This window comes from Anolis carolinensis, chromosome 6 (assembly GCF_035594765.1).
Source record: "Anolis carolinensis isolate JA03-04 chromosome 6, rAnoCar3.1.pri, whole genome shotgun sequence".
Lineage (NCBI taxonomy): Eukaryota > Metazoa > Chordata > Lepidosauria > Squamata > Dactyloidae > Anolis > Anolis carolinensis.
Genome location: NC_085846.1, coordinates 94236514 through 94261179, shown reverse-complemented (window position 1 = coordinate 94261179; position 24666 = coordinate 94236514). Strand labels below are relative to the sequence as shown.

At 37.5% G+C, this 24666-nt stretch overlaps 1 protein-coding gene across 1 annotated transcript; it reads left to right on the top strand.

The window, feature by feature from the left end:
• Positions 1-542: 542 nt before the first annotated feature.
• Positions 543-24666, top strand: pttg1ip2 (PTTG1IP family member 2). Its single transcript, XM_003221967.4, has 7 exons — positions 543-844; positions 1250-1302; positions 3516-3624; positions 4826-4940; positions 11630-11698; positions 15698-15744; positions 23009-24666. The coding sequence occupies exons 1-7, from the start codon at positions 721-723 to the stop codon at positions 23056-23058; spliced, it is 567 nt and encodes a 188-aa protein (XP_003222015.1). The 5' UTR covers positions 543-720; the 3' UTR covers positions 23059-24666.

The following is a 24666-nucleotide window of genomic DNA, read 5'->3' as shown; positions in this document are numbered from 1 at the left end:
TTGAAAATCATACAACTAACAATACATCATAGTACAAACCTTGGACATGCTATGAAACAATGTAGGTGACTATTTACAGTTTTTATAACTAAGTTATAGGTTGAGTTTGTACTTCCCTTTTCCAAGTACAAACTAAACCCTTTTATATGTTTAGTTTGTATTTCCCTTTAGTTTCCCCTTGAATCCTCCCCCCACCCCCAACTGAATCAAGCTTATATCAATGCATTGATTTAATTGCCTGGATTGCCCGGTTCAAAATTCTGTACCTGTCATTCCTTTCAGTTTTGTCAATTAAAGGGCATTTTGGTTTCCTCGATGCTCAGTGAGAAGCCACGCTTTTCGTATGCTTCCACAAATGTGTTTAGAGCGGCTTGTACCATGATGTGCCTCAGGGCGGGCAGAATGGAAAAAGGCTCTTGTTTCCGAGGGAAGAGGAACGTCGACGGACCAAAGGGGGGTGGGCAGATGGGAGAGAGGGAGCCGTGTAGGTCCTTCGCAGTGGGGACCCGAGTGCGCATGCGCTAATGAGGACGCTAAAATCGCCCCTGACAACGGTGCGGATCCTTCGGAGTGTGGAGGGAATGCGCATGCGCCAAGGAGGAAACGAAGGCCCTGAAATTGCACCTGACTGTGAGGGGGGAAGTGCGCGTGCGCAACGGAGGAATCTAATGGCGCTTTGAGTTCTAGGGGAATTGAGAGTGATTGACGAGTGAAGAAAAGATGGAGGAGTGGCTGCGATGGTGGCGGCTATGGACCCTGTTCCTGCCTTTCTCCTTCTTCCTCTGGAGCTGTCCAACGATGGGGATGGAGACCAACGCCTCACCGTCGCCGGCTCCCGTTTTGTGTAAGCGGCCCTAACTGTGTGTGCTTGAGGGAAGGAGCCAGGCCTCTCCCTCAAGCCAGGCCCAAGAAGGTGTGGAAATTCGTGTCCTCGTTCCAGGTGTTTTGGACTTCAACTCCCATCATTCCTAACAGCCTCAGCCCCCTTCCTTTTCCTCCTCAGCCGCTTAGGAAAGGGCCTGAGGCTGTTAGGAATGGTGGGAGTTGAAGTCCCAAACACCTGGAGGGCCCAAGTTTGCCCGTGCCTGTTCTAAAGTGTCTCAGCATTGCTTAGATCCAATACTATTAGATGTAAATAACTTCTGCTTGTTTGTCTTTGCAGTTTTGCTACAAACTGGTTTTGAAAAATAAAATAAAAATGCTGTTGTAATACTTTTGTTTTTCATACAAGACCTTGTTTTTTCCCCAGCATGTAATGCTTTCATCAAAAAGACTTGCGAAGAATGCGTGAAAAACACTAAAGTGAGTTACATTTTAGTCCTTTGTTAGAGAAAGCTTTCTAGTATTGTTATTGTACTGGAATAATGCTTTGTTTTGAGCTAAGTGGGTTAATTGTTCTCCCCAATTTGATTTGTGTATTGACAGAAGCCAGCATAGTGTCATGGTTTTAGTGTTGGGCTAGGACAGGCATTGGCAAATTTCGCCCCTCCAGGTGTTTTGGATTTCAACTCCCCACAATTCCTAACAGGCTGTTAGGAATTGTGGGAGTTGAAGTCCAAAACATCCTAGAAGGCCGAAGGTTGCACATTCCCAGGCTAGGACTTTTGAGACCGAGATTCGAATTCGTCACTTGGTTATAGAAGCCCATTGGGTGACCTTGGGCAAGGCCCACATTTAGTCTCAGAGATAGGCAGGGATAAACCCCACAAAACAAATCTTACCGAGAAATCCCTGAGATAGTTTTGCTTTTAGGGTTGCTTTCAGTGGGAAATTACTTGAAGAGACAAAATGACAACAACAACAATAATTGTTGGCAAGTAAATATTTATTTATTTATTTGCAGTATTTATACTCTGCCCTTCTCACCCCAAAGGGGACTCAGAGCAGCTCACAGAACACACATACAGTAAATGCTGATTACACAATTAACAAGGTTAAACAACAGGTAAAGGCAGTTTTTCCCATCTTATTTCGGCATCTTGGAGGCTGTGCTTGACTAGCCACCGGGGAGGGGAGTTCTGTCACTCCTTCTTCCATGCCGAGGAGCGTTCCTTCCAATAGATGTCCTTAATTGTGCATTTATTACCTCCCCGCTAAAATTGGTACCTATTTATCTACTCGCATATCTGCTTTCGACCTACTCGGTGGGCAGGTGAGCTGGGGCTAACAGTAGGTGCTCACCCCACTCGGGCTTGAACTGCCAACTTTTTGATCAGCAGGATTTTTCTGCAGTACAGCGGTTTAGCCTGCTGTGCTAAGCCCGGCCCCTCAATACTGGTTTAGTTTGGTAGGACCAGATATTTTTTTTAATTGATGGCCAGAAAAATAGTATCCCTTTCTTCTGAATAGCTGCATTTTCCCTAAAAGAATAGTCTTATTGTGTCAGGCCAGCCTCTGAACCCATATCTGCTTTTGAATAGTAATCATTTGAGTAAAGATTTTTATTGTTTTTAGCATCCTCCTTCATAGCTTTAAATTCAGCAAGGGTTAAACATCTGACCAAATCTAGGAGAGAGGAACAAAAGTGAGGCGGGAGCCTGGTACAGTCAGAAAATAATTAGAAAAGAATGTTGAAAAGGTAGGGTGGTACTTTATTTGTAAAAGAGTTGTCTAAAAGGGGAAGGAACAAGATTCTGCAATAGTTTCAGGATAAACTGTCTCTTTTTCTGTCATGTCACATGAGCACATTTACATAATCATTCAAAAGATGGTTATACCTGTCAAGTTATGTAGATGTAAAATTATTTACTATGCTAAAGTTAATTAAATCAGCATAAACTTTTATACTAATATCAATCAAATGCTTGACAGAACTTTGGGACACAGTGACAGGGTAATGGATGGCACAGACAAACTTTTGCAAACTCAGCATTCTTTTCTTCAAAAGAAAATTCTGGACATAATCATAACAATTCATAAGCACAAAGTATAATGTGAAAAGAGACATTTATAAACCTCTGTATATACCATACAGTGATACAGATTGCTGAAAGATTAACTGGTAAAAATGTACCTTATGCTAATTGCAGTTAATCGAAAACAATCAAGGTGAAGAATAGGAAGTCTCAGAGAGTTGAGATTGTCATGTTGTTTAAAAACTCCAGTATAAAACGGCCAGCAACTTTACTAGGCAAAACAGTAACTTTAGTAGGCATTACAAATAAGCAATTCTTAAGATAATAACATGACATACTCTCTCCTACTGTGTGGAGAATATTTTCATGTAACGTACTCAATGCTAGCATTTTTTCCAGCCTTGACCAGCATAGTCTGGAATTCTGACTGTGTTGAGAACTCTGAATGTAGTGCTAAATACCAACTATAATTGTTTGCTAAAATTGGGGAAATTAATGTGTACTTCAGATTTTTACTGTGCTCAGGGCACACAAATGAATAGCAAAACAATGTTTGGCATCTGGATTTAAGGTTAGGTGAAGACTTGACAATAATGTCTCAAAAAGAACAGGGTTGATGGCTTAGAATGCCTGTGTTTACTTCTCACTTGTTCTGTTTAGTGTCTTTGGTGCAGTGAAAACGCAACTTGTATCGACTACCCTGTAAGCAAACTCATTCCACCGCCCTCATTGTGTGAACTCAGAAAGTCTTATTGGGGAATATGCTTTGGTAGGTACTGATTGTAAAAATAGTATTTTGTACATAGTAGTGTGCATAGCATTTTAATACTTTTTAATTCCTGAATTATTTGTTTTTAATCTTTATACAGAACTTTTATTCTGACTTTTTAAAAATTGTACTGTTTTAAATACATTGTTGGTCACCTTGAGTCCCATTATCAGGAGAAAGGTGGCATATTAATAAGATAATAACAGCAACAGCAATAGACTCTTGGTACACAGCAATATATCAAGCAAAACTACATTTAGTATAGTGATCCTAAACTATTTGGCAGATACTTGACATATTTTCTGAATACAGAAAGTTTATAATTGTAATTGAAACACAGTATCTAGAAATGCTGCCATATGGAGATTTCAGTCTGCTGTTTCAGACTGAATTTGCCCTTTACAATATCTTACTAATTGTCTGGTGTAACTCTTTGTCAAAGAGGCATACTGTTTAAAATGCTTCAGTTAAAACACTCATGAGATTATTTTTGAATTTTCTGAGGTAAAAGATACAAGAAAGCATGCTAAGTGCCATTCTGATAAATATTAAATAAGAGGCACTGACAAATGCATATTTACTAGATCCAGTTAGATCAACTTGTTCACAACCTGTTGGCTGTGGCCCAGCAATGGGCCGTGAGAATGAAAATCCGGTCCGCGAACCTCCTTCCTCTTTATTTATTTTATTTTATTAATTTTATTTCCGCTCCTTTCCGCAGAGCTGACAATTGCATTGGGTAGACCATATCAGCTCTAGATTATTAAATATGGTTTTCTGTGGGCGACTACTAGATGCCGTATGTTCTGTTTCAGACACTAGAGTTGATGTGGTCTATCCAATGCAATTTTCTGAATCAGCACCCCAAATAATCAAACCGAATCGAAAGTTGACCAAAAACTGGTTTGTAACCCTTTTGATACTAATGTTGGAGAGTGTTCCCTGGTCAAATGGGCCCTCATCAAAAAAAAGGTTGGGAACCACTGAGTTAGATGGACTCTCTTAACTGGATGAACACATCTGTCTGCAGTAAAATAAGTTCCATCAAACCTACTTAAATGTCTTCAATGTCTGATGCAATGAGGACCGCTAATGGACCCAAACTTTTTCCCTTTCGGTTGTACGTATCTGTTGTTGTATTTTGTTACTTTGTCAATGTTTTATAGCACTGCATGTACTAAAATTCTTTTTATTTGCACAGTTAACTTTGAGGCCATCGTCATTACCATAGGTGTGGTAGCAGGCCTTCTTCTGATTGTTATGCTGTGCTGCTGCTGTTATTGCTGTCGCAGATGTTACAAATGTCGTCCTAGCAGGTAAACAATATTTCGTAGTCACATTTCATTCATTTATATCTTCTGTAACAAAGTTGTCCTTAAAAATTTGGGGTCAAACTATATGCAATTTTAATTGGATGTTTAAAAATGTTCTTTGATTGTCCACATTTGTTTACAAAAGATGTAAGAGAACTTGTCTGGCTCAGAACTGTGGTTCCAGAGGAGAGTTAAACCTTTCCCCATTTTCTGTTTTCCCATTGAAAGTTCCCCTTGCAGTTGGTATTTGTCCCATTTTTAAAAGGTAAACTTATGCAAATAACAGCTCTTGCTAGAACTTTCCTTTGGGAAAAAGTGCAGGAGAGAGAATTAATGCATGTGACTTGTGCCACAGTCTCAAATTAACTTGAAAGCTTCCATAACCATATTTGGGTGTTTTTTGGGAGGTTTTTGAACAGGGACATTGTCAGTCTAAGCATGTGCTATGAAAATATACCTCAAGGTATTATTGTACCTTAGTTTGCAAGTAAAGCAACTTTGCAAGGAGCATAGCTTTATACCAACCTGGAGTATTTGTTCATTTTAGTCACCTCTATCAGATCTCAATAGCAGTGACTCACCTCCGGCTGATGTCAGGGTTTGGTCAGGATTTTTGTACCTCCAAATTATGTGCTGTACCATTGAGTAGTGGGCCATCCTAAATAATAATTTTGGATGTATGTAAAATTAAGCTGTGAGTGAGAATCACAGAGGCTTGGCCCAGATTTAGTCAGAATAGATAGATTAAACTCACTGTCAGTATGATCATATCTTTCCAACCCTATATGCTTATGCTCTTTCAGGGAAAAATATATTAAAAAACAAAATTATGTGTGTTTCTTTTAAATAATTTAGATCAGGCATGGGCAAACATCTTCTCTCCAGGTGTTTTGGACTTCAACTCCCACAATTCCTTACAGCTGGTTAACTGTTTGGGATTTCTGGGAAGTGAAGTCCAAAACACCTGGAGGGCCAAAGTTTACCCATGCCTGATTTAGATAAATAGTGAGCAGAGTAGGACCTTTATATATTGTTTGGATGTAATTAACCTCACACTCCTTTACCATTGACTAAGCTGATGGGAGTTGCGGTCCAAGAACATAAATGCCACCTCTGGATTTAGGCAATATATGGATTCAGATTTTCTGGGCAAAATTTTACAATTTGAACCCAGTATCTGTACAGTACTTATACACTTTCAATGTTGTTCCCGGACTTAGTTTCAGCCGTGTGTACTTTTTTCGTACTGTATGCTGATTAAATTATCACTGCTTATGCAGTGATAATTGCTCAGCAGAAGAGAAGAATATCACAGCTAGACCATCTGTTGAAGGCTGGTGATGTTATTAAAACAACCATTGAAATTTCTGCTTGCTTGAGAAAACAGTTCTTTCTGGGTAAAAAGATTATATCAGAATGTCTGCCTGCGTCCGAGGACAAGGCATTTTAAATGAGAATGCAGACTAGGCTCAATAAGTGCATAAGAATTTTGATTAGCTCTTGGTTACATGAGCCATCCAGAAACTGTCTCTTAAGTAATAAATATCCATTTATATTTTATAAATGCACTTTAGTGTTTTTACTGCCTGTGATGAATATTCAGCTACCCTATTTTGTATATCAGGAAGATGAGTTAGGAGCCCCTTTCCAAGATCCATGGAGTGTGATAATAAAGCACTGGCTTCTATCGTAGTTGTAGGTATTACCTGAAAGTCTGATTGTTTGAACATTTTAGTGAGGCCAGCTTTTCATTAATAACAAAACAGAAGACAGTGTTAATGCAAAGCCAATGGATAGGTGGTGTTGTGTTGCATGACAACTATAGCTTTTAAAAGTTAGTTACCATTTTTTACAGTTATTAACAGTTAGCCATGTACTAGATGTCATTATGTGCAGGAATTCACTCAGCTCTCTCGCTTTCATATTCCTGCTATGTGCAGGAGCTGTGCATTCAACTATGTATTAAATCTTTTGCTACATGAATCCGTTCCTGTGCAGTAGCTGCATCTTTTGTTATGATTTTTTGTACCAAATCCAAATCCAAGCACTAGAATTCTTGCATTTTCAAAAACTGTACTTTAATGTTTTAAAATAATAAAGAAGAATTTCTTAGGAGAAGGTAATCTAAATATATTTCCTTGGAGCCTTTTGCACATTCAGTTATCTTATTATTTGCATGTCTTCATGCTCTGTTGGGCTATGACTTAGATAAAATATTAAGTTAGATTCTGATATTTAATTTTAAAGTCTTCAGTGTGGTTGAACCAAATATGTGTAAATGTCAGTGTGTTTAATTGAACTTTTCAGCAGTGTAGCAGTCCAGTTAAATAGTAATATCTACTCACCTATTTCCACAACCATCCATTTCTTTCTATAACTGAACAGAGAATTTAATTAAATATTGACATGGCATAAATATATTAAAATGTTCCATAAGATACAGGTTGAACAACAACAAATAATGCTAACCCAAACAATATGATTAGTATATAGCCAGGTGTCGCTGAGGAGAACATTGTATTTGGACCACTGAGCCAATTCCATAATATGCCAGCTATCATGCAAATTCTTATAGGAATTGTCTGCCTAGGAAGTGGTATTTTCCTTCTTTTTAAGTAAATGCCATTGATACTCTTGAGGAGAGATGACTTGTTGCAGACTTTGCATATATCAAATGTAATCTTGTTGAAGTAAAATTATTACTTATTGCAGTAAGATGAATTTTGTAAAGTTCAGCTTTGCAGCTTTAATGGTTCTACTTAAAAAGTATTTGGTTAAGAAGATGTTCTTAGGTTGTACATATGAAGTCATTTCTAAGTCTGGATCTACCTTGGCCTGTATCCCAGGATCTGATCCCAGATTATCTGTTTATCTCAGATTATCTGGCAGTGTAGACACATGTAATCCAATTCAAAGCAGATAGTCTGGGATCAGATCCTGGGATGTAGGACAATGTAGATTCATCTTAAGATGGCACTCCCATGGTGGTTCTTTAGGATAGATGTGACTAAATTCAACACATGTGTAAATTCTACTGATTCAGTGGGTAAACTGTGTTGACTCACTGTTCTACTATTTATTGAATGCATCTGCTCTAGTTGTGGGTAACCAACAGAGTGGCATCTGAAATCTGTAATGCATCTGGAAGGCCTACCATCTTATTTCTCAGCCAAAAGACTAATTCTCTAATTCTCAGTGATTTGTGGGCAAGTGTGGACACCATGGGGAAAGCTAAATACCCTGTTTCCCCTAAAATAAGACATCCCCAGAAAATAAGACCTAGTAGAGGTTTAGCTGAATTGCTAAATATAAGGCCTCCCCTGAAAGTAAGACCTAGCAAAGTTTTTGTTTGGAAGCATGCCCGCCAAACAGAACACCAAAGCATTCAGGATAGGTAAATGTATGTACCATAAAGTGTTGTACATGGAAATATTGATAGTAACAAGAAATTCCGGATAGGATTCACAGTTTGTCTGGTTATGCTGGTTTGTGATGACAACTACTGTACAGTATATAATAAATTTTCATTTTTTTTGTTCAACAATAAATGTGAATTTTTCTTCATGGAAAAATAAGACATCCCCTAAAAATAAGACCTAGTGCATCTTTGGGAGCAAAAAATAATATAAGACACTGTCTTATTTTCAGGGAAACACGGTATATTCTTCTGCCTACTTGAATCCATTGCTTTTTTATATTGTTAAGGAATATTCTTCCTATCTGATTTGATTTTGCTTGAGCCATACTGGCTTAAAGTGCTGAAAATTTACAAACCACAGAAGTATAGGGAGGCAGAGTCATAGCATTTCTAGTCAAAAGTGCTGATCAGGTAATTTATTTTGTATGTTTAACATTTACATGATTCTCCATTTGTGATGTTCAACTCTGAAAATGATAGACAAAAGCAACTTATTGCGGGAAAATCTAGCTTATATGTGTGTGTGTGTGTACACGTATATACATACTTGCCTTCAAGTTGCCTGTTAACTTATGTGGTAGCCCCGTAAATTTCATGGGATATTTTTAGGCAAGGACTACTTAGAAATTGCTTACAGCACCTGGTATTCATTGACTTTCTCCTATTCAAGTCCTAACCAGAGCAGACTCTGCTTACCTTCCAAGATCAGACAGTTGCTGTTAGTGTACTGTTTTCAACAATTGTTTTATGCTTTAGAAAATTTCAGTAGGTGATTCCAATCCAGTCTAGAGTAATACAGTATTTTTACATGTTTAGTCTTGTTCTTTAACATGCATTTCATATCTTGTCCTCTAGATGTCATTGTTCTTTCCCTGAAATAGGAAGAGGAATAAACAAAAGTTGTTCTTGTGATTTTGTGATTTTCAATTGGCCTTTATCTCAGTCTATTATTCCATCATGTTTGAAGGCCTCCATCACTGTTCTGTTACTAAAAAAAAAAAATCTACTGATAATTTTCAATATTATAAATAGTATAAGAAGTGCCTTAAAAAACTGGTCTGCAGGCGTATAATTTCTTGCCTTCCATATACATTGGACAAACATCCATTTACATATAGAGCTAACAGATTAACAGAGGACACCATAGCCATCATGCTCCACACTGCTCTGACCCACCTGGAACAATGGGGAACTATGTGAGGATGCTTTTTGCAGACTTTAGTTCCCCGTTTAACACAATTCTCCCACATAGGCTGGTGTCTAAACTTAAGGGATCTTGGATTGTCACATTCAGTCTGTTCCTGAATTATGGACTTCTTGTTTGGACATTTCCAGAGGGTCAGAGTAGATAACCATACCTCTTCAGCTTTCACTCTCAACACTAGGACATCACAGGGCTCTGTGTTGAGTCCTCTACTTTATACTTGTATACATATTATTGCTTCCTCCATCCATCATAGCAATATTATTACCAAATTCGTAGATGATACAACAGTGGTGGGGCTTATTTCAGAAGGGGATGAGTCTGCCTATTGGAATAAGGTGGATTGGCTGCTCTTGTGGTGCAGGGATAATAATCTGTTTCTTAACATCAATAAGACCAAGGAGCTCATAGTAGACTACAGAAAGAACAGACCAGAAATCCAGCCCATGGTCATAAATAGAGACCAAGTGGAGTGAGTTCTTTTGACTTGTATATATAGATTCAGTCTATTCAAAACCACATTTGGAATATTTTGACTTATCTTTTGACAATATCTTTGACTTATGATGACTGCAGCTTGAGGATTGTGTGGCACCTTTGAATACTTTGACTGGGATTTGTACTTATAGGGGTAATAACTTGCATGGAAATTTGAAAAGTTTGTTGCACTTTATCTGTTATCTTGAATTTATAACTTATAAGATTCACTTTAGCTTATCTACTACTGTAACCTCGCAGGTTTTAATTCTATGTTTTATTAAGCGTGATTTTATATCATAGGTTAATGTTTAGATTTTTAACTGGTGCATGTTTTGGTCTATTGATGTACTGTATACTATTATTGTTTTTGTTTGATTTTCTGTGAGCCGCCCCGAGTCCCCTTCGGGGGAGATGGAGGCGGAATATAAATAAATAAATAAATAAAATAAAAAGTAGATGTTCCTGCTTACCTTTGTACATAGTAGATTATTGCAGAGACTTTTCAAAGGAAGATAGCAAGAAATCACATTGCCTTCCACTGGTCAAGGAAAGACAAAATATACAAAATGATTGTTGTATTTCTTTAACTGTGAGATGCTATTAATTGTAAGGCACACCTTAATTTCAGTACCACAACCAACAAAAAAAATACATAAGATATACCTGCGGTTCTAAGACACTCCCCTTTTTTAGATATGTATATAGAAAAAAAGTATGTCTTAAAATTGAAGAAATACAGTATTGTATAGTCTGGCGGTAACTGGAAAGAAAATTATGCCGGGAAAAGCTGAAGACAATACAAAGATGAAGATTGGCTTACATGAAAATCGATTCAAATTTTTTAAAAAAAAATATGCTTCTGAATTTGCAAGATCTGAGCAGGCTGTTTTGGAGAGACTTCATTCTTATAGTTGCCATGAATTGAAGGCAATTTATTAGTGAGTAATAAAATAATAATAATTAGTGAGTAATTTATTAGTGAGTAATAAAAACAACCTAGTTTTAGGAACCCCACATTATAGCAAAGGTCTTCTGAAAAGTGGTGTCTTCTAAATGTTTTGGATTCCAACTTTCGTTATTTCCTGTGATATTAATGGTTGGATGAGCAATAGCTTGTGGAAGGCTACTTTATTTTGATACCATGGTTATATGCTTTTGTGGAGGTAGTATAGCCAACAGGTCAATGTTTCTTTATGTGTGGTACAAGAATAGCTTGCTGTTGTCATGTGTCAAGAAGAAGAAGGAGTGAAGATGGAATGTTTATGAAGGAGGGATAACATACAGACTTTCTACTAACACACTGTTCTATAATATATGTGTAGTGGAAGGACTAATGAAGACTTTAGAATAACACAGGATTCAAACAAATGTTGGGTATAAGAACTGAAACTCCTTATAAATAAAGTGCTCTTCCGTTTAGCTTAGAGAAAGTTAATGGGGAAGTGTTACGAATTTGAGTGTATACAGATCACATGTTCTGATAAAATATTTTTTAGTGAATCTAAGCTGGTAAAATGTGTAAAGTCCTTTCAAAAGATAATTTCTGGCACAGTTTTATACACCATAAAAGTGCTATTTGCTCTTTCTTAGGGAAATATCTGAAGAAGAGGAAAGATTTATCAGAGATCGGGAAGAAAAAAGAATGCAGTCCCTTCAACGGTATGTTTAGAAGCTTTAGTTGTCTTAGTGTATTTTTTGCCTATATTAGGTATTTTGCTTAGAGAAGTGCTATTTCCTGCAGGATTACTGTAAATGTGAGCCATACAGTTTTTCAGTCTCTGTTTTAGCTAGCTTTCAGAGAAATGTCTCTTGCACCATAAAAAGGAGGAAGAGATGGACACAGAACAAGGAATGTAGCAGTATCTTTAAGACTAATTGGTTTTTATTTCAAAATGAATTTTGTGGATATAAGCCAGTTTCTCAGATACACTACAAAATGATATTAATGTCTCAGATAAAAAGCATAATACTATTGCTGTGGGAATGAAGCAGGATGTAATAGGATCCAGAAAGATGCAAATCATCCCTTGCCCTAAATTTTCAAGGGGCTGGACAAGGTGAGATAGGTTTTTAAAATCTTTACAGTGGTCAGTTAGTGAAGACCTCCTCCTTGCTCTTTTCTGATTAGAAAAAGGCCATCAGAAAGCATCTAAAGCAGTGGTTCTCAACCTGGGGTCCCTAGGTACATGGGTATATGTGTCTACCAGAGATCTAAAGGAGTGATGGAGATGGCTTGTTCTCCCATTCCCCCAATCCTAAAATAAAACAAACAATAAACAGTATACACTTTAGATCCCACTGTTGTTTTGTGGGATCTTTATGCTTGATAATATAGTGGCTGGGTTAGAACTCTGTATTTGAAAGCTGCTGTTGTTTGCTATGTTTACTTCAAGAAATGTTTCTGGAATTGAAGTGAAAGGATGCAATCTAAAGATTGGTTAAGGATAACCAACTCCCACAAATAGTCTGTCTCCCACCTCTGGGGGGAATTCACTATGGCCTTCACTCCTCTGTAATCTCTGGTGTGGAAAACCATGCCTTTAGATGCCCGGTTGATATCAACAGTAGTTCCATTTCATAGCCAAGTGAAAATATGGCTCTTTACTGAGCACATGGGAGTCTAATTGATTTCACACAAATTGACATATATGCATAGCTTTAAATTGTCCTAACTGGTTTTAAACTGTCTTGTTTTAAATTGCTAGATTGTTTAATGTGGTCGTTGTGTATTTTAATTATTTGTGTAATGTTTTGTGTTGGATAAGTTAATTTCATTGTACACTGCTTTGAGATCCCATTGTGTAAGACAAATGTAAATATTTTAATTAATAAATACAGTAGAGTCTCACTTATCCAACATAAACAGGCCGGCAGAACGTTGGATAAGCGAATATGTTGGATAATAAGGAGAGATTGAGGAAAAGCCTATTAAACATCAAATTAGGTTATGATTTTACAAATTTAGCACCAAAACATCATGTTATACAACAACTTTGACAGAAAAAGTAGTTCAATATGCAGTAATGCTATGTAGTAATTACTGTATTTACGAATTTAGCACCAAAATATCACAATGTTTTGAAAACATTGACTATAAAAATGCGTTGGATAATCCAGAACGTTGGATAAGCGAATGTTGGATAAGTGAGACTCTACTGTACATTTAGTGAACCTAGTGAGAACAATACAAATGCTAATACGAACGAACCCAAAGGGTGCTCACCAATGTGTCGTCTTCATCATGGAAAGAAGTGACAAGTGGAGTGCCGCAGGGCTCCGTCCTGGGCCCGGTTCTGTTCAACATCTTTATTAACGACTTAGACGAAGGGTTAGAAGGCACGATCATCAAGTTTGCAGACGACACAAAACTGGGAGGGATAGCTAACACTCCAGAAGACAGGAGCAGAATTCAAAACGATCTTGACAGACTAGAGAGATGGGCCAAAACTAACAAAATGAAGTTCAACAGGGACAAATGCAAGATACTTCACTTCGGCAGAAAAAATGGAAATCAAAGATATAGAATGGTGGACGCCTGGCTTGACAGCAGTGTGTGCGAAAAAGACCTTGGAGTCCTCGTGGACAACAAGTTAAACATGAGCCAACAATGTGATGCGGCTGCTAAAAAAGCCAATGGGATTCTGGCCTGCATCAATAGGGGAATAGCGTCTAGATCCAGGGAAGTTATGCTCCCCCTCTATTCTGCCTTGGTCAGACCACACCTGGAATACTGTGTCCAATTTTGGGCACCACAGTTGAAGGGAGATGTTGACAAGCTGGAAAGCGTCCAGAGGAGGGCGACTAAAATGATTAAGGGTCTGGAGAACAAGCCCTATGAGGAGCGGCTTAAAGAGCTGGGCATGTTTAGCCTGCAGAAGAGAAGGCTGAGAGGAGACATGATAGCCATGTACAAATATGTGAAGGGAAGTCATAGGGAAGAGGGAGCAAGCTTGTTTTCTGCTGCCCTGCAGACTAGGACACGGAACAATGGCTTCAAACTACAGGAAAGGAGATTCCACCTGAACATCAGGAAGAACTTCCTCACTGTGAGAGCTGTTCGACAGTGGAACTCTCTCCCCGGGGCCGTGGTGGAGGCTCCTTCCTTGGAGGCTTTTAAGCAGAGGCTGGATGGCCATCTGTCGGGGGTGCTTTGAATGCGATTTCCTGCTTCTTAACAGGGGGTTGGACTAGATGGCCCATGTGGTCTCTTCCAACTCTACTATTCTATGATTCTATGATTCTATGATTCTAATACCATGTTTTGAGTAAAAAACATGGATCTCTTGCCATTTAGTTCATGTCCTTGATGTCATGCTAAATTTATTGTTGACTTGGGGCTATTGAATAGCAGTAGATCTCTCAGTAGTCCTTTCAACTTCAGCTACTCAGACAATCAGTCTGGGAATTTTTTTTGTGTGTGTGAGTAACCTGAGGCTAGAAAAAAACCTCTCAAATCTTCTGCTGTCTGAGCTAATATAGTATCTACCTACCTATAGAAGCCTGTTCAATCTCCTATGTAACGCCAGAACCTAGAAGTTATTTGTTCTTGCCTTGAAAAATGACTTTCATCTTATAACCTATTATGTATGCTAAAATAAAAATTCATTCATTCAATATACATAGCTCATTTACTGGAACTTTCTCCTCTCCCATGGATTGATGGGGGACTGTGTCTGTATAACAATGCATATATGAGAATTGCAGTGCTATGTGAAAGTGATAGCAAATCTTTTAGTGACTGAGTGCCCAAACTGCAACCCCAAACCTCTGCAATTGCCTAACCCATGTCCCTTCCTTCAATGGAAGCCCTTCTCTGCATGCCCCCTGTGGCACCACTGCTTTATGAGATATAATTTGCAGCTCGTACTATAGTAATGTAGCCCACTGCCAATATCTGTGGATATTAAGAATTTGTTCAGGATTGCCACTCTGGAAAGTCAATGAAACCTAAATTGTTCAGGGAAAGTCAGTGCAATTGGTCAAATGACTGGGGAAATCAAGCAAATTGTTTTTAAGATATTTTTTTCTTTGAGATGCTGCTGTAGGGAGGTAGTGCACACTTCTAGTAGCTAGAGTAGAAAAGCCGCAAAATATAGTGCCATCTTACACAAATACTCCAAAGATTTTGAAAAGGTTGCTTGGCTGATATTTCTAAACAGTAAAACTATAGTTTAGAATATAGGGTTTAGTTAAACAATTTTGAAAGCAGTATTCTGGGAAATTTGCTTCTATTAAGGTTTACTTTAAAAAGAGGAATATTTCATTGTTTAACGATCGTATTTATTGTATTTTCCTGTTTTGAGTAAGTTTAGTGTAAGTGTTTTTCTGCATTTAATTAGTCAATGTTTCAAGAAATGCCTTTCATGACAAAAAGGTCATTGAATTATTTTGGTAGTTTTAAACAATTTTATCGAGCACTTAATAATGTAACCTATGAATTTTTAAACTTGTTGTTTTTGAATGAGGGTCAGGGAAATGGAAATGGGAAAAAACTAGGCAAGGAAATGGAAGAAATGGCATTTTTGTTATTTTGAGGCATAGAAATGACAAATGGGTATTTTACACTGAAACAGGCATCCAGACATTCTCTGTACTGATTTATTGTATTTTATTTAACTGTGTGCATACATTTTATTTATATGTTCATAATATTTGCAGGAAACATGAAAGGAAAGTGAAGCATGATGAAATACGCAAGAAATATGGTATGTGTAATTTAATATTTTGCATCTCACACTTTACTTTTTGACATTTATCCCAAGAAACCAATTTTAATAATAGCTGTAAGAAAATAAGGAAAGAAAAAGTATGTTTCTAGTACTTGTTAATTATAATTTTCTATGCTATTGTCATTTTACAATATAATGTGTTACACTGTGAGGTTGAAGCAGCTTTAACACACTGCTGAAGTTGTTGTTCCATGCAGATATCTCCATATATAGATACATATGCACATAAATATGTGCATATATGGACACTACAGTAGGATTTTTCTGCACATTTGAGACTTATATGTTAAGCATTACACCTACCCTCTCTTTATATCCAGTGACTAGGTTTATCCCTTAGCATGTTTGTAAACCTTTCAGCACTACAAGATTGAGTGTAATGCTTAAATCTTATTGAATGTTGAATATGTCAGTTGCTAGGGCTGAGAGTAAGAAAATGGAAAGTAGGACAGAATTGTTATTTTTGAGCCCTTAATAGCTTATATGTCCTGGAGACAAGGATTGCAATAAATGCATGTGGTAACATTTAAGAGAAATCTCTCCGCATATTAGCCTACTCACCCTGCCAAGATAAATAGCAATAAAGCATTCCAATTCAGAACCATAGTCAGACCACTGGCTGCACTTTATACCAGCTCCTTAGTTCTAGGAAATCTTTTGTATCAATTTATGGGGGGGGGGGGGGAACCTCGAGCTTTGTGCCATAACAGGCTAAAAGAATGAGCTCTATTTTTATGTACATAGTAAAATATATGAAAATTGTCTCATTTAAATGTAGAATGTCTTTGTCATGTTTCCCCCACTCCACCCCATTCATTTAAAATCTTCATTAAAAGTCTAGAGAAATCTCCAGAAGTCCAATGACATTGTGAAGTAGTCGGCAAGCTTGAATGCCATGGAAATATTTTATTTTGATCTGAAAGCCAACAGTTTGCCTAAGTATGCGAATTACGTTGTGGACAAAACACTGAGGGGACAATACCGCCAATGTTTAAGGGTTTTAAATCTGCATGTCCAGCTGCTTTTCTGCCCTGGGCTTCTTTTTATCTTAAAAGAGAAAAATACTATTCAAAGGCAAAATGGTTACAGACAGAGCCGTGTTTACATTCTGTTTGCTTGAAGACAGACGTCCTGTGCCCATGATTTCAAATTGGTATTAAAATGACTCTGCCCTGTGTATATTGTTAAAATGTTTAACAATCCCAGTGTTCAAAAGTGTGTGTATTTGCTCATTCTGCTTCATCCAGCAAATGTCCATTGCAATCCTATTTCACCCTCCTGTCTGGCTTCTGAGTACATCTTAGAGTGCACTGTTGGCTAACATAAGGATGGCATTTTTTAATTTTCTTTTAATGCAGGTTGATCTTGGCAGCTAGCTAAATTGTATTTCTATTACTTCTGTGCTTCAGCAGTATGATCACAGAATATACCCCACTTGGATTATAAATGGAAGTGACTCTTTTTCAAACTTTGAACAATAAGCATTTAATTGAAATCTTTTGTCAAAGTTAATATGAAATAGATTAAGTGCTACTAATTTTCCCAAGTAATTAAATAGAAGACCAAAGTCAGTATTCCTTCTGCTCTATCTTGAACAGTGCCTCGCTGTTTAATATCTGTCTAGTTAATACATTATTGTAAATCACATGCAATACTGATCTGTTGAAAAATACAGCAGAAAAATGTGACGGCATTAGATCTTCCTGTTTTCAGTATTTTCCAGAGTGGTTTCCAGAGCAGTTTCTCTCTTAAATAGGCACGGATGAATGACAGAATGGCAAATGAATTGTTAACCCATTGTGAAATTAAAATAATCACATCTGAAATGTCAGCCTTGTTTGGATTTAAGGAATGCCTTCTTCCCACTTCACCCTTCAGCTTTTCTTGTCCCATTTAAATGGTAATTATACATTTATAATGCATTGCAGGTGCCACTCATTCTAGCCACAGTCCTTCGGGAGCATTGGAAGCAATAGAGCTTTAATAAGTAGGAATACTTGGTTTGAATGGTTTCTTTGTTGCGGGATCTGCCACTTTTTTCTCATGTTCTTGGATGAATACAATTTGATTGCTCAAATTATATGTTTTGGGCTAAATTAGTTTGAAATCCTTTTAGTTCATGTTCTACTATAGTAACTTCCAATGAGAATAGATGCAATTGTTGTACGTTGCCTATGATTTTATGCATAATGAGAAAAAATGTGTCAGCATTTTATCCTGCTCCTTTGTTTAGACTTGGGAAACCCTTTCATGTTGTGGGAGGAGAAGAGGGAGATTACAGTTTCAGTGGGGGATTGTGCCCATCAGGGCTGGTGGGTCACAGTGGCAGACAGACAGAGCTAACTAATTCTGGGTTTGTCTCTTCATCCTCTTTTGAAATGAAACTACAGTACAATTCCTTAATATTGGTAACAATAGATTTCAATAGGTAATCATATTTGTTTCTCTTTTGTGCTGAAAAGTGTTACTTCTGCTGTGTTTTTGTAACATCAAATTCTCCAGTTCAGCCACCATTACAAAATGGCGGGGACAGAGCATACTGTGTTTCTCAGCAATGTGTTAGGAGTTGTATGGTCTGTGTTTTGTAATCATTGCCTGCAACCAACTTACTTGATAGCTGTAAGTTGATAGTCTACCATATGCAGCTTAGGTGACCCTTACTATCATTACACACATCCCCTTTTCCCTGAACACATTGTAAAATTTTTTTTCTTGATGACAAATTATGCTTTCAAAAGTTTGTGCAGAGATTTTTCTGCCTTTTGGTTGATGTATTAAAAGGATATGGAGTTAGTAGTGTTCAGAGATGCCCTTATACAAATTCAGCAAGGATAGGGAAACAATGAATGAAATTTATTGGGTAGTTTCTCTTTTTGGTTGTATGCATGCCCCATACTTTTCACATATTAAGCAACAAAGACTCATCAAAATATGTGCTTTTCAATCAGAAGCTCAGCTTTATTCCCACAAACAGCTCTCAAAATTTCAAACTACTGGGAATCATGATAACTGGAAGTTCGTTATTATTATTATGCTGTCATTATGTCTGTAATATAATGCTACTATTATCCCATCCAGTTATTTAGAAATTTAATTTAAAATTACAAAAGTGCATCATCAAAATTTAAGTATATTAAACAAATAATTTAAAGTTTGGAAAAACAAAAAGATTTTTCCCAGCACAGAAAATACTTTCAACCTAGTGCCAAACAGTTCTCTCTGTGCAATGCTTACTACAGATGGGTCACAACCAGAAGATGACCTTTGTCCAAATGTCACTCATCTAACTTCTGTTAGCAGGAGCACTTGACGAAGAACCCTCACATTCAGTAGGGTTCATGCAGGAGCTTACTGTCATTTAACCTTGCAGTCTCAAGCTGTATAGAGTTTTGAAGGTTAACATCAGCATCTAAAATGCATTAGGAAATAAGCCAATATTAAGCCAGTGCAGAATACCAGCCTGCCTTGCTTAAGATTCTGTTTGAAAAATGTTATATTCCAGGTCAGCAGCTGTAACTTGTTGTTATTGATCCCTGACTTGAGCAGGTCATTCAAATGTGTACAAGCATTATCTAGGTGCAGATCATTTCTATATTGGGTAGCTGCCTTCTTTTTATCCCCATGCCTGTTCAAATGCCTGAAGCTTCCATTAGCATATAAAAGAATCAACTAATCCCAACTCTGCTTTCTTCTTTTCTTCTGGATCTGCTACTGTAATCAATGGTAGTTAAAGTTGTTCTCTGTATTATGCACAGCCAAACCTCTGGTATCATGCTCTGAGAAATACATATATGATGACAGGCATTCTTCTTCCAGTGTACTTTCTACTTGAAAGGGAGTACCTATTTCCCTGTTCGCTATCACTGAGCAGGAGGAATACAAACAGTGGCAGATTTCTGCAGTATCCTATTAAGAATTCTGTGTAGGCTGTATGCTCATTAGACCGCACAGCCTGGATTGTAAATCACCTATCCTGCAAGGGATCATTTGGGTTCTACTAAGCCCCAAGCAAGCTGCTTACAGAGGAGCAGGAAGAGCTCTTTAAATGCTATAATAATGAGGAGCAAGGTTCAATGGCAGTCATTGATTCAGTAAGAGTGCTTAGACATTGTACAGCAATTAGTATCACTTTCCACGTTTCCAAATTGTGGCCTTCATCATCTTTCAGTGAAAGGTTTTGATTATTATCTGAAGAATTCTAGTCTTTTTTGGAGAGTACTTGTCAAACTGGAAGTAGATTTTGTGTTCACAAATGAGCACTTCCCTCAAGTACACAACAGAAAGTTTGTTCTCTTCTCCTAGTAAGAGATTGGATTGTATAATTTTAGGTTTATGGCACCACATCAACTCAAGACAGTCCAAATAAGCTTGGATGTAATCTCTTGTCTTTTGGGAAAGGGTGTCGCCATTTCTGCAGCATAAAGTTTCATTTGTTTGCTCAGATTATCAAGTCCCGTCCTCCCCGCTTGCCTTCACATTATCAACTTTATGTAGTTTGATTTATGGAACAAGGGTGTGATTTAACTGGTTGGTCTCTTTGGCTCTACCAGCTAGAGTGTTCTGAACTATGTATAACATAGAAATAGAGTCTGATTTTGGGGTTTGCTTATAGGCATGCATTAGGAATTCTTTGTGATTATATGCATACGTTTCCCCCTGTCGTTTACTGAGGAAGTCAAGTGTCAGTGTAAATGCCAACTAGCAGGGAGTAGCAACATGCTTGTGAATTTTTTGCAACAGTGTGTGTAGACTAGTATTACAATGATTTGCGTGTTACCTTGCTTATCGAAGCCTATCCCACATGATAGGACATCTACATATATTAAAATGTTCTGACCATTTTCCCCTTAACTTAAACAACAAAACTACATGAGCAAATAACACCAAATTTGGCCACAAAAGACATAGTCATCTGGTCTGTGTTTTACATTAAAAAACAAGAAAAACAAAGTCCTAATTAGAGGGAGAGGAATAACTGTTTTTTCCCATTACTACCAGTTAGAAGTGTAAGCTCCTCGCACTTTGTCTCCTAGCAACCCACTCAGCCATTTAATGGTGCCCAGGGCCTCTTCAGTCAGGTCTCTTCCACACTGCCTATAAAATACAGATTATCTGATTTGAATTGGATTATATGGCAGTGTAGACTCAAGGCCCTTCCACACAGCTATATTACCTATTTATAATCTTTTATTATCTGCTTTGAACTGGATTATCTTGAGTCCTCACTGCCATATAATCCACTTTAGTGTGCATTTTATACAGCTGTGTAGAAGGAGCCTCATATAATCCAGTTCTAAGCAGATAATATAAGATTATAAATATACAGTAGTCTCACTTATACAACATAAACACCCTGGCAGAACATTGGATAAGCGAATATGTTGGATAATAAGAAGGGATTAAGGAAAAGTCTATTAAATGTCAAATCACATTATGATCTTACAAATTAATCACCAAAACATCATGTTATACAACAAATTTGACAGAAAAAGTAGTTCAATGTGCAGTAATGCTATGTAGTAATTACTGTATTTACAAATTTAGCACCAAAACATCACAATGTATTGAAAACATAGACTACAAAAACATTGACTACTAAAAGGCCAACTGTGTTGGATAATCCAGAACATTGGATAAGCAAATGTTGGATAAGTGAGACTCCAATTGGGAATTCCACAAAGGAAACAATCAGGGCCAGCTAACACTTCCCAACAAAGGATTCTCCCAGGCAAGAAGCAAACAGGCTTTGAAGCTTCAAGGCCATTAAATGCTAATCAAGGTGGCTAATTGCAGCATTCATACTTGCCACACTGAGACTATTAATTGCTATTCAAACTTGTCAACCAAGGATTCCGCAAGGTAGAAAGCGGCTAGGCTTGCAAGCAGCAAGGCTATTCAGTGCTATTCAACCTGGCTAACCAAGATTTCCCCTAGATAGAAAACCCCCAAGCTCTGAAGCCACGAGGCTACTCTGTCCCATACAACCAGGCCTAGAAAGTATGCCCTATGTAGAAAGCAGCCAGTCTTTTAAGCTGCAAGACTATTCAGTGCAGTTCAAGCTGGCCAAACAAGGATTCCCCTACTAAGGAAGTAGCCAGGCTTCAAAGCGGCTCTTTGATTGAGAGTGCTACTCCAGCTACTCCAGAAAACGGCCAGGCTTTGAGGCTGCAAGGCTATTCACTGCTATTTCACCTGGCCAACAAATGATTCCCACAAGCCACAGCAATGCGCAGCCGGGCAAAGCTAGTGCTTATATAATCAGCATGTGTAGTTATCTGAAGGTGCCTGTTGCTGTAAGATCAAAGTTTTCAATGATAACAGTGATTATTGTCCTCAAGAGATTGCATTCAGCCCTAGTGTGTTTATAAAGCTTCAGTCAACTCCATATTTAATTTTTGACATATTTGGGCAACATTAATTGATATGAAATGTTTGTAGAGTGATTCTGCCATTGTTATTTAACTGTTTGCATGTGTCACTTTGGTTTTTGCTGATTCCTGGAACAAGGAACACAAATCCTAAGAAGCTTTTTCCGTGTGTAGGATACATTTTGAGTGATTAAACACTAGCATACAATGTCCCATTCTCTTGTGCATTTGATTAACAAAGTCTGGTTTATTCACAGAGCTTATCTTTATAGCCCACTAGTTGAATGTTCTTCCTTCCTCCCGTCCTATATTCTATTACTTACAAACACTGCTAGTCCTTAGAATTATGATTAGGTATTCTCTTGCACTGTCATTACCCTCGTAATGTCACTTCTTATGCTGTGCTATGATTCTCTGTTTAAAATGCATTGATCCTGCTATTGTTCTGCTTGTCCTGTAATGCCTCAAATTGTTATGAGGTGGTAATCTCAGTTGCTCATTTAACTGGTGAGCTATCAGACTGGAATGTGGATATTATGCTTATTTGTATCTGGGGGTGGATGGGTGGTAGTGAATGGATTGAGCCATTGGGGCAATTTGAAAGGTTTGAAAGGTCCCGGATTTAATTGATACTTTGCATTTGATATCTCTTTTGAATGGGAGCTTTGTCAGTAAAGAGATTCATCTGAGCTCTCTCTACTTCAGCTTGGTGCAGCGTGTCCTGTTGCCTCTTTTGTTGTGATACCACAGTTTGTTAACATTTCAGATAATGAAGCCCCGATTCGTTCATAGGCCTCAAGCTACCAAACTGAACAAAGTTCAACAGGAGTACTTTTTAATGTTTTAATATTTTCTTGCATTTCCTTCCTTAGGTCTCCTTCCAGATTCTGACCATCCATACAGCAGATATGAGAATGAATGAAAAGAAGATGCTGCTGTGCCTTGTTGAGGATAACAGAAATGTCGAAGTCACTTTCTGCTTCAGTGTTTAGGCCTTCAAATAGGTACATAAATGCTCAGTAGTATGTGGTTGTTCCCATTACCGTTTTTTTTTAAATAGCACTCATATTTATTTTGTAATTTTGTTAACAATACATCAACGTTTGAGATATGCAAACAGCAATCATGTCATTTTTCCCTAATGTTGTAACATTTTATAAAGCAACATAGTTATTATTTCCACAGTGCTAAATAAAGATGCTGTTCTAATCTGTGTCAAGTAAGTGTTGCCAAGTATTTGACGGTACAGATGTGTGATATCAAGTGATGACAAACACTTCCAGCCTACACCATCTTCGGGATTGTTATATAGAATATGAGAGGTGTTTGTGAAAATGACAATGTACAGTATCCAGCTTGGCTCTACTAACAAAACCAGTTGGCTCCCGATGTTACTGAAATAGTCAGTAGTTGCTGTACTTTCATAGCTTTCCGGATGCATGGAAATGGGGAATCAGTTCCAAAAACCTATAGAGCACTAGTTCCCAAATTTCACTCCCCCACCCCCCCTGTATTTTTTGGACTTCATCTCCAAGAATTCCTGATAGTGGGCCAATGTGACTGGAGCTTCTCTGAAGTTGAAAATATTTGATGACCAAAGTTTGTGTGGGATTCTCTATAGCAGTGTCCATCCAAAATAGCATTTCCGGTTTTGTTGCAAAGGGCAGATGTAGTCATCAGTGGTCCAAAGTATGTGAAAAAAAAATAGTCACCAGGCCCTTGTACTTTTCTAGTCCTGTCTGCAACTTGATACATTCGAACTCACAGCGTATTTTGAGTGGACAAAATGATTGGGGCTCAGAAGATGGCTGCTCTGAAGACAGAAAAATGGAAAGCTTTTCACTGTTCTGCCCAAGATTGTGATTTTAATTTGCCCAGATATTGACCAATAGATACTCAAGATTTATTGATACATGTATCCCAGTTTTTCTGTGCTGTATATGTTCATTAGTTACTGTGAAAAACTTCAGGAAAACTACAAGTTTGTAAAAGAGTGGCATTATTTTTTGAAACATGTACATCTAAAATGGGTGTTGTGTTTTTTTGAAATGCACTGTGTCAGAATCAGTAGCAAAAATAAACCCAAAATGATTAATGCATTTGAAAAAATAATAGAAGCCATGCAGCCAAATGTTGGACTGCAGGTCCCAAAAACTCTAAATAATAATTATGAGGAAAGTTGGGAATTGCAGTCCAACAATATCAGGAGTGCTGCTTGCTTCTGACTTTTACCTTAAATGCATGAATAATTTTGGGTTTGTTTTTACATTCATTGTATTTCAAATATGCTGCTGAAAAGTTTGTGTTGATCATGAACTCTATCTTGAAGATATAGAAATAAATATTGTTAAAAAATAGATTTTAATAAGAGACTCTTAGCAACATAAGCATGTATTGGAGACAGTATTGTTGGCTTCCTTGAAATTCTTTCCAAGACTGTTTAGAAACTTACATAATCAAATCCTTTGTATTGTCTTACTCCTTGATAAAATCATCATGCCATTTATTAAAATTTTCTAATAATATACAA

Excerpts from the sequence above, each read along its gene's own strand:
- pttg1ip2 (XM_003221967.4), top strand. The coding sequence starts at position 721 with ATGGAGGAGTGGCTGCGATGGTGGCGGCTATGGACCCTGTTCCTGCCT. Across the intron at positions 1,303-3,515 it reads AATGCGTGAAAAACACTAAA|TGTCTTTGGTGCAGTGAAAA; the intron begins GTGAGTTACATT and ends TGTTCTGTTTAG. Across the intron at positions 11,699-15,697 it reads AGAATGCAGTCCCTTCAACG|GAAACATGAAAGGAAAGTGA; the intron begins GTATGTTTAGAA and ends TAATATTTGCAG.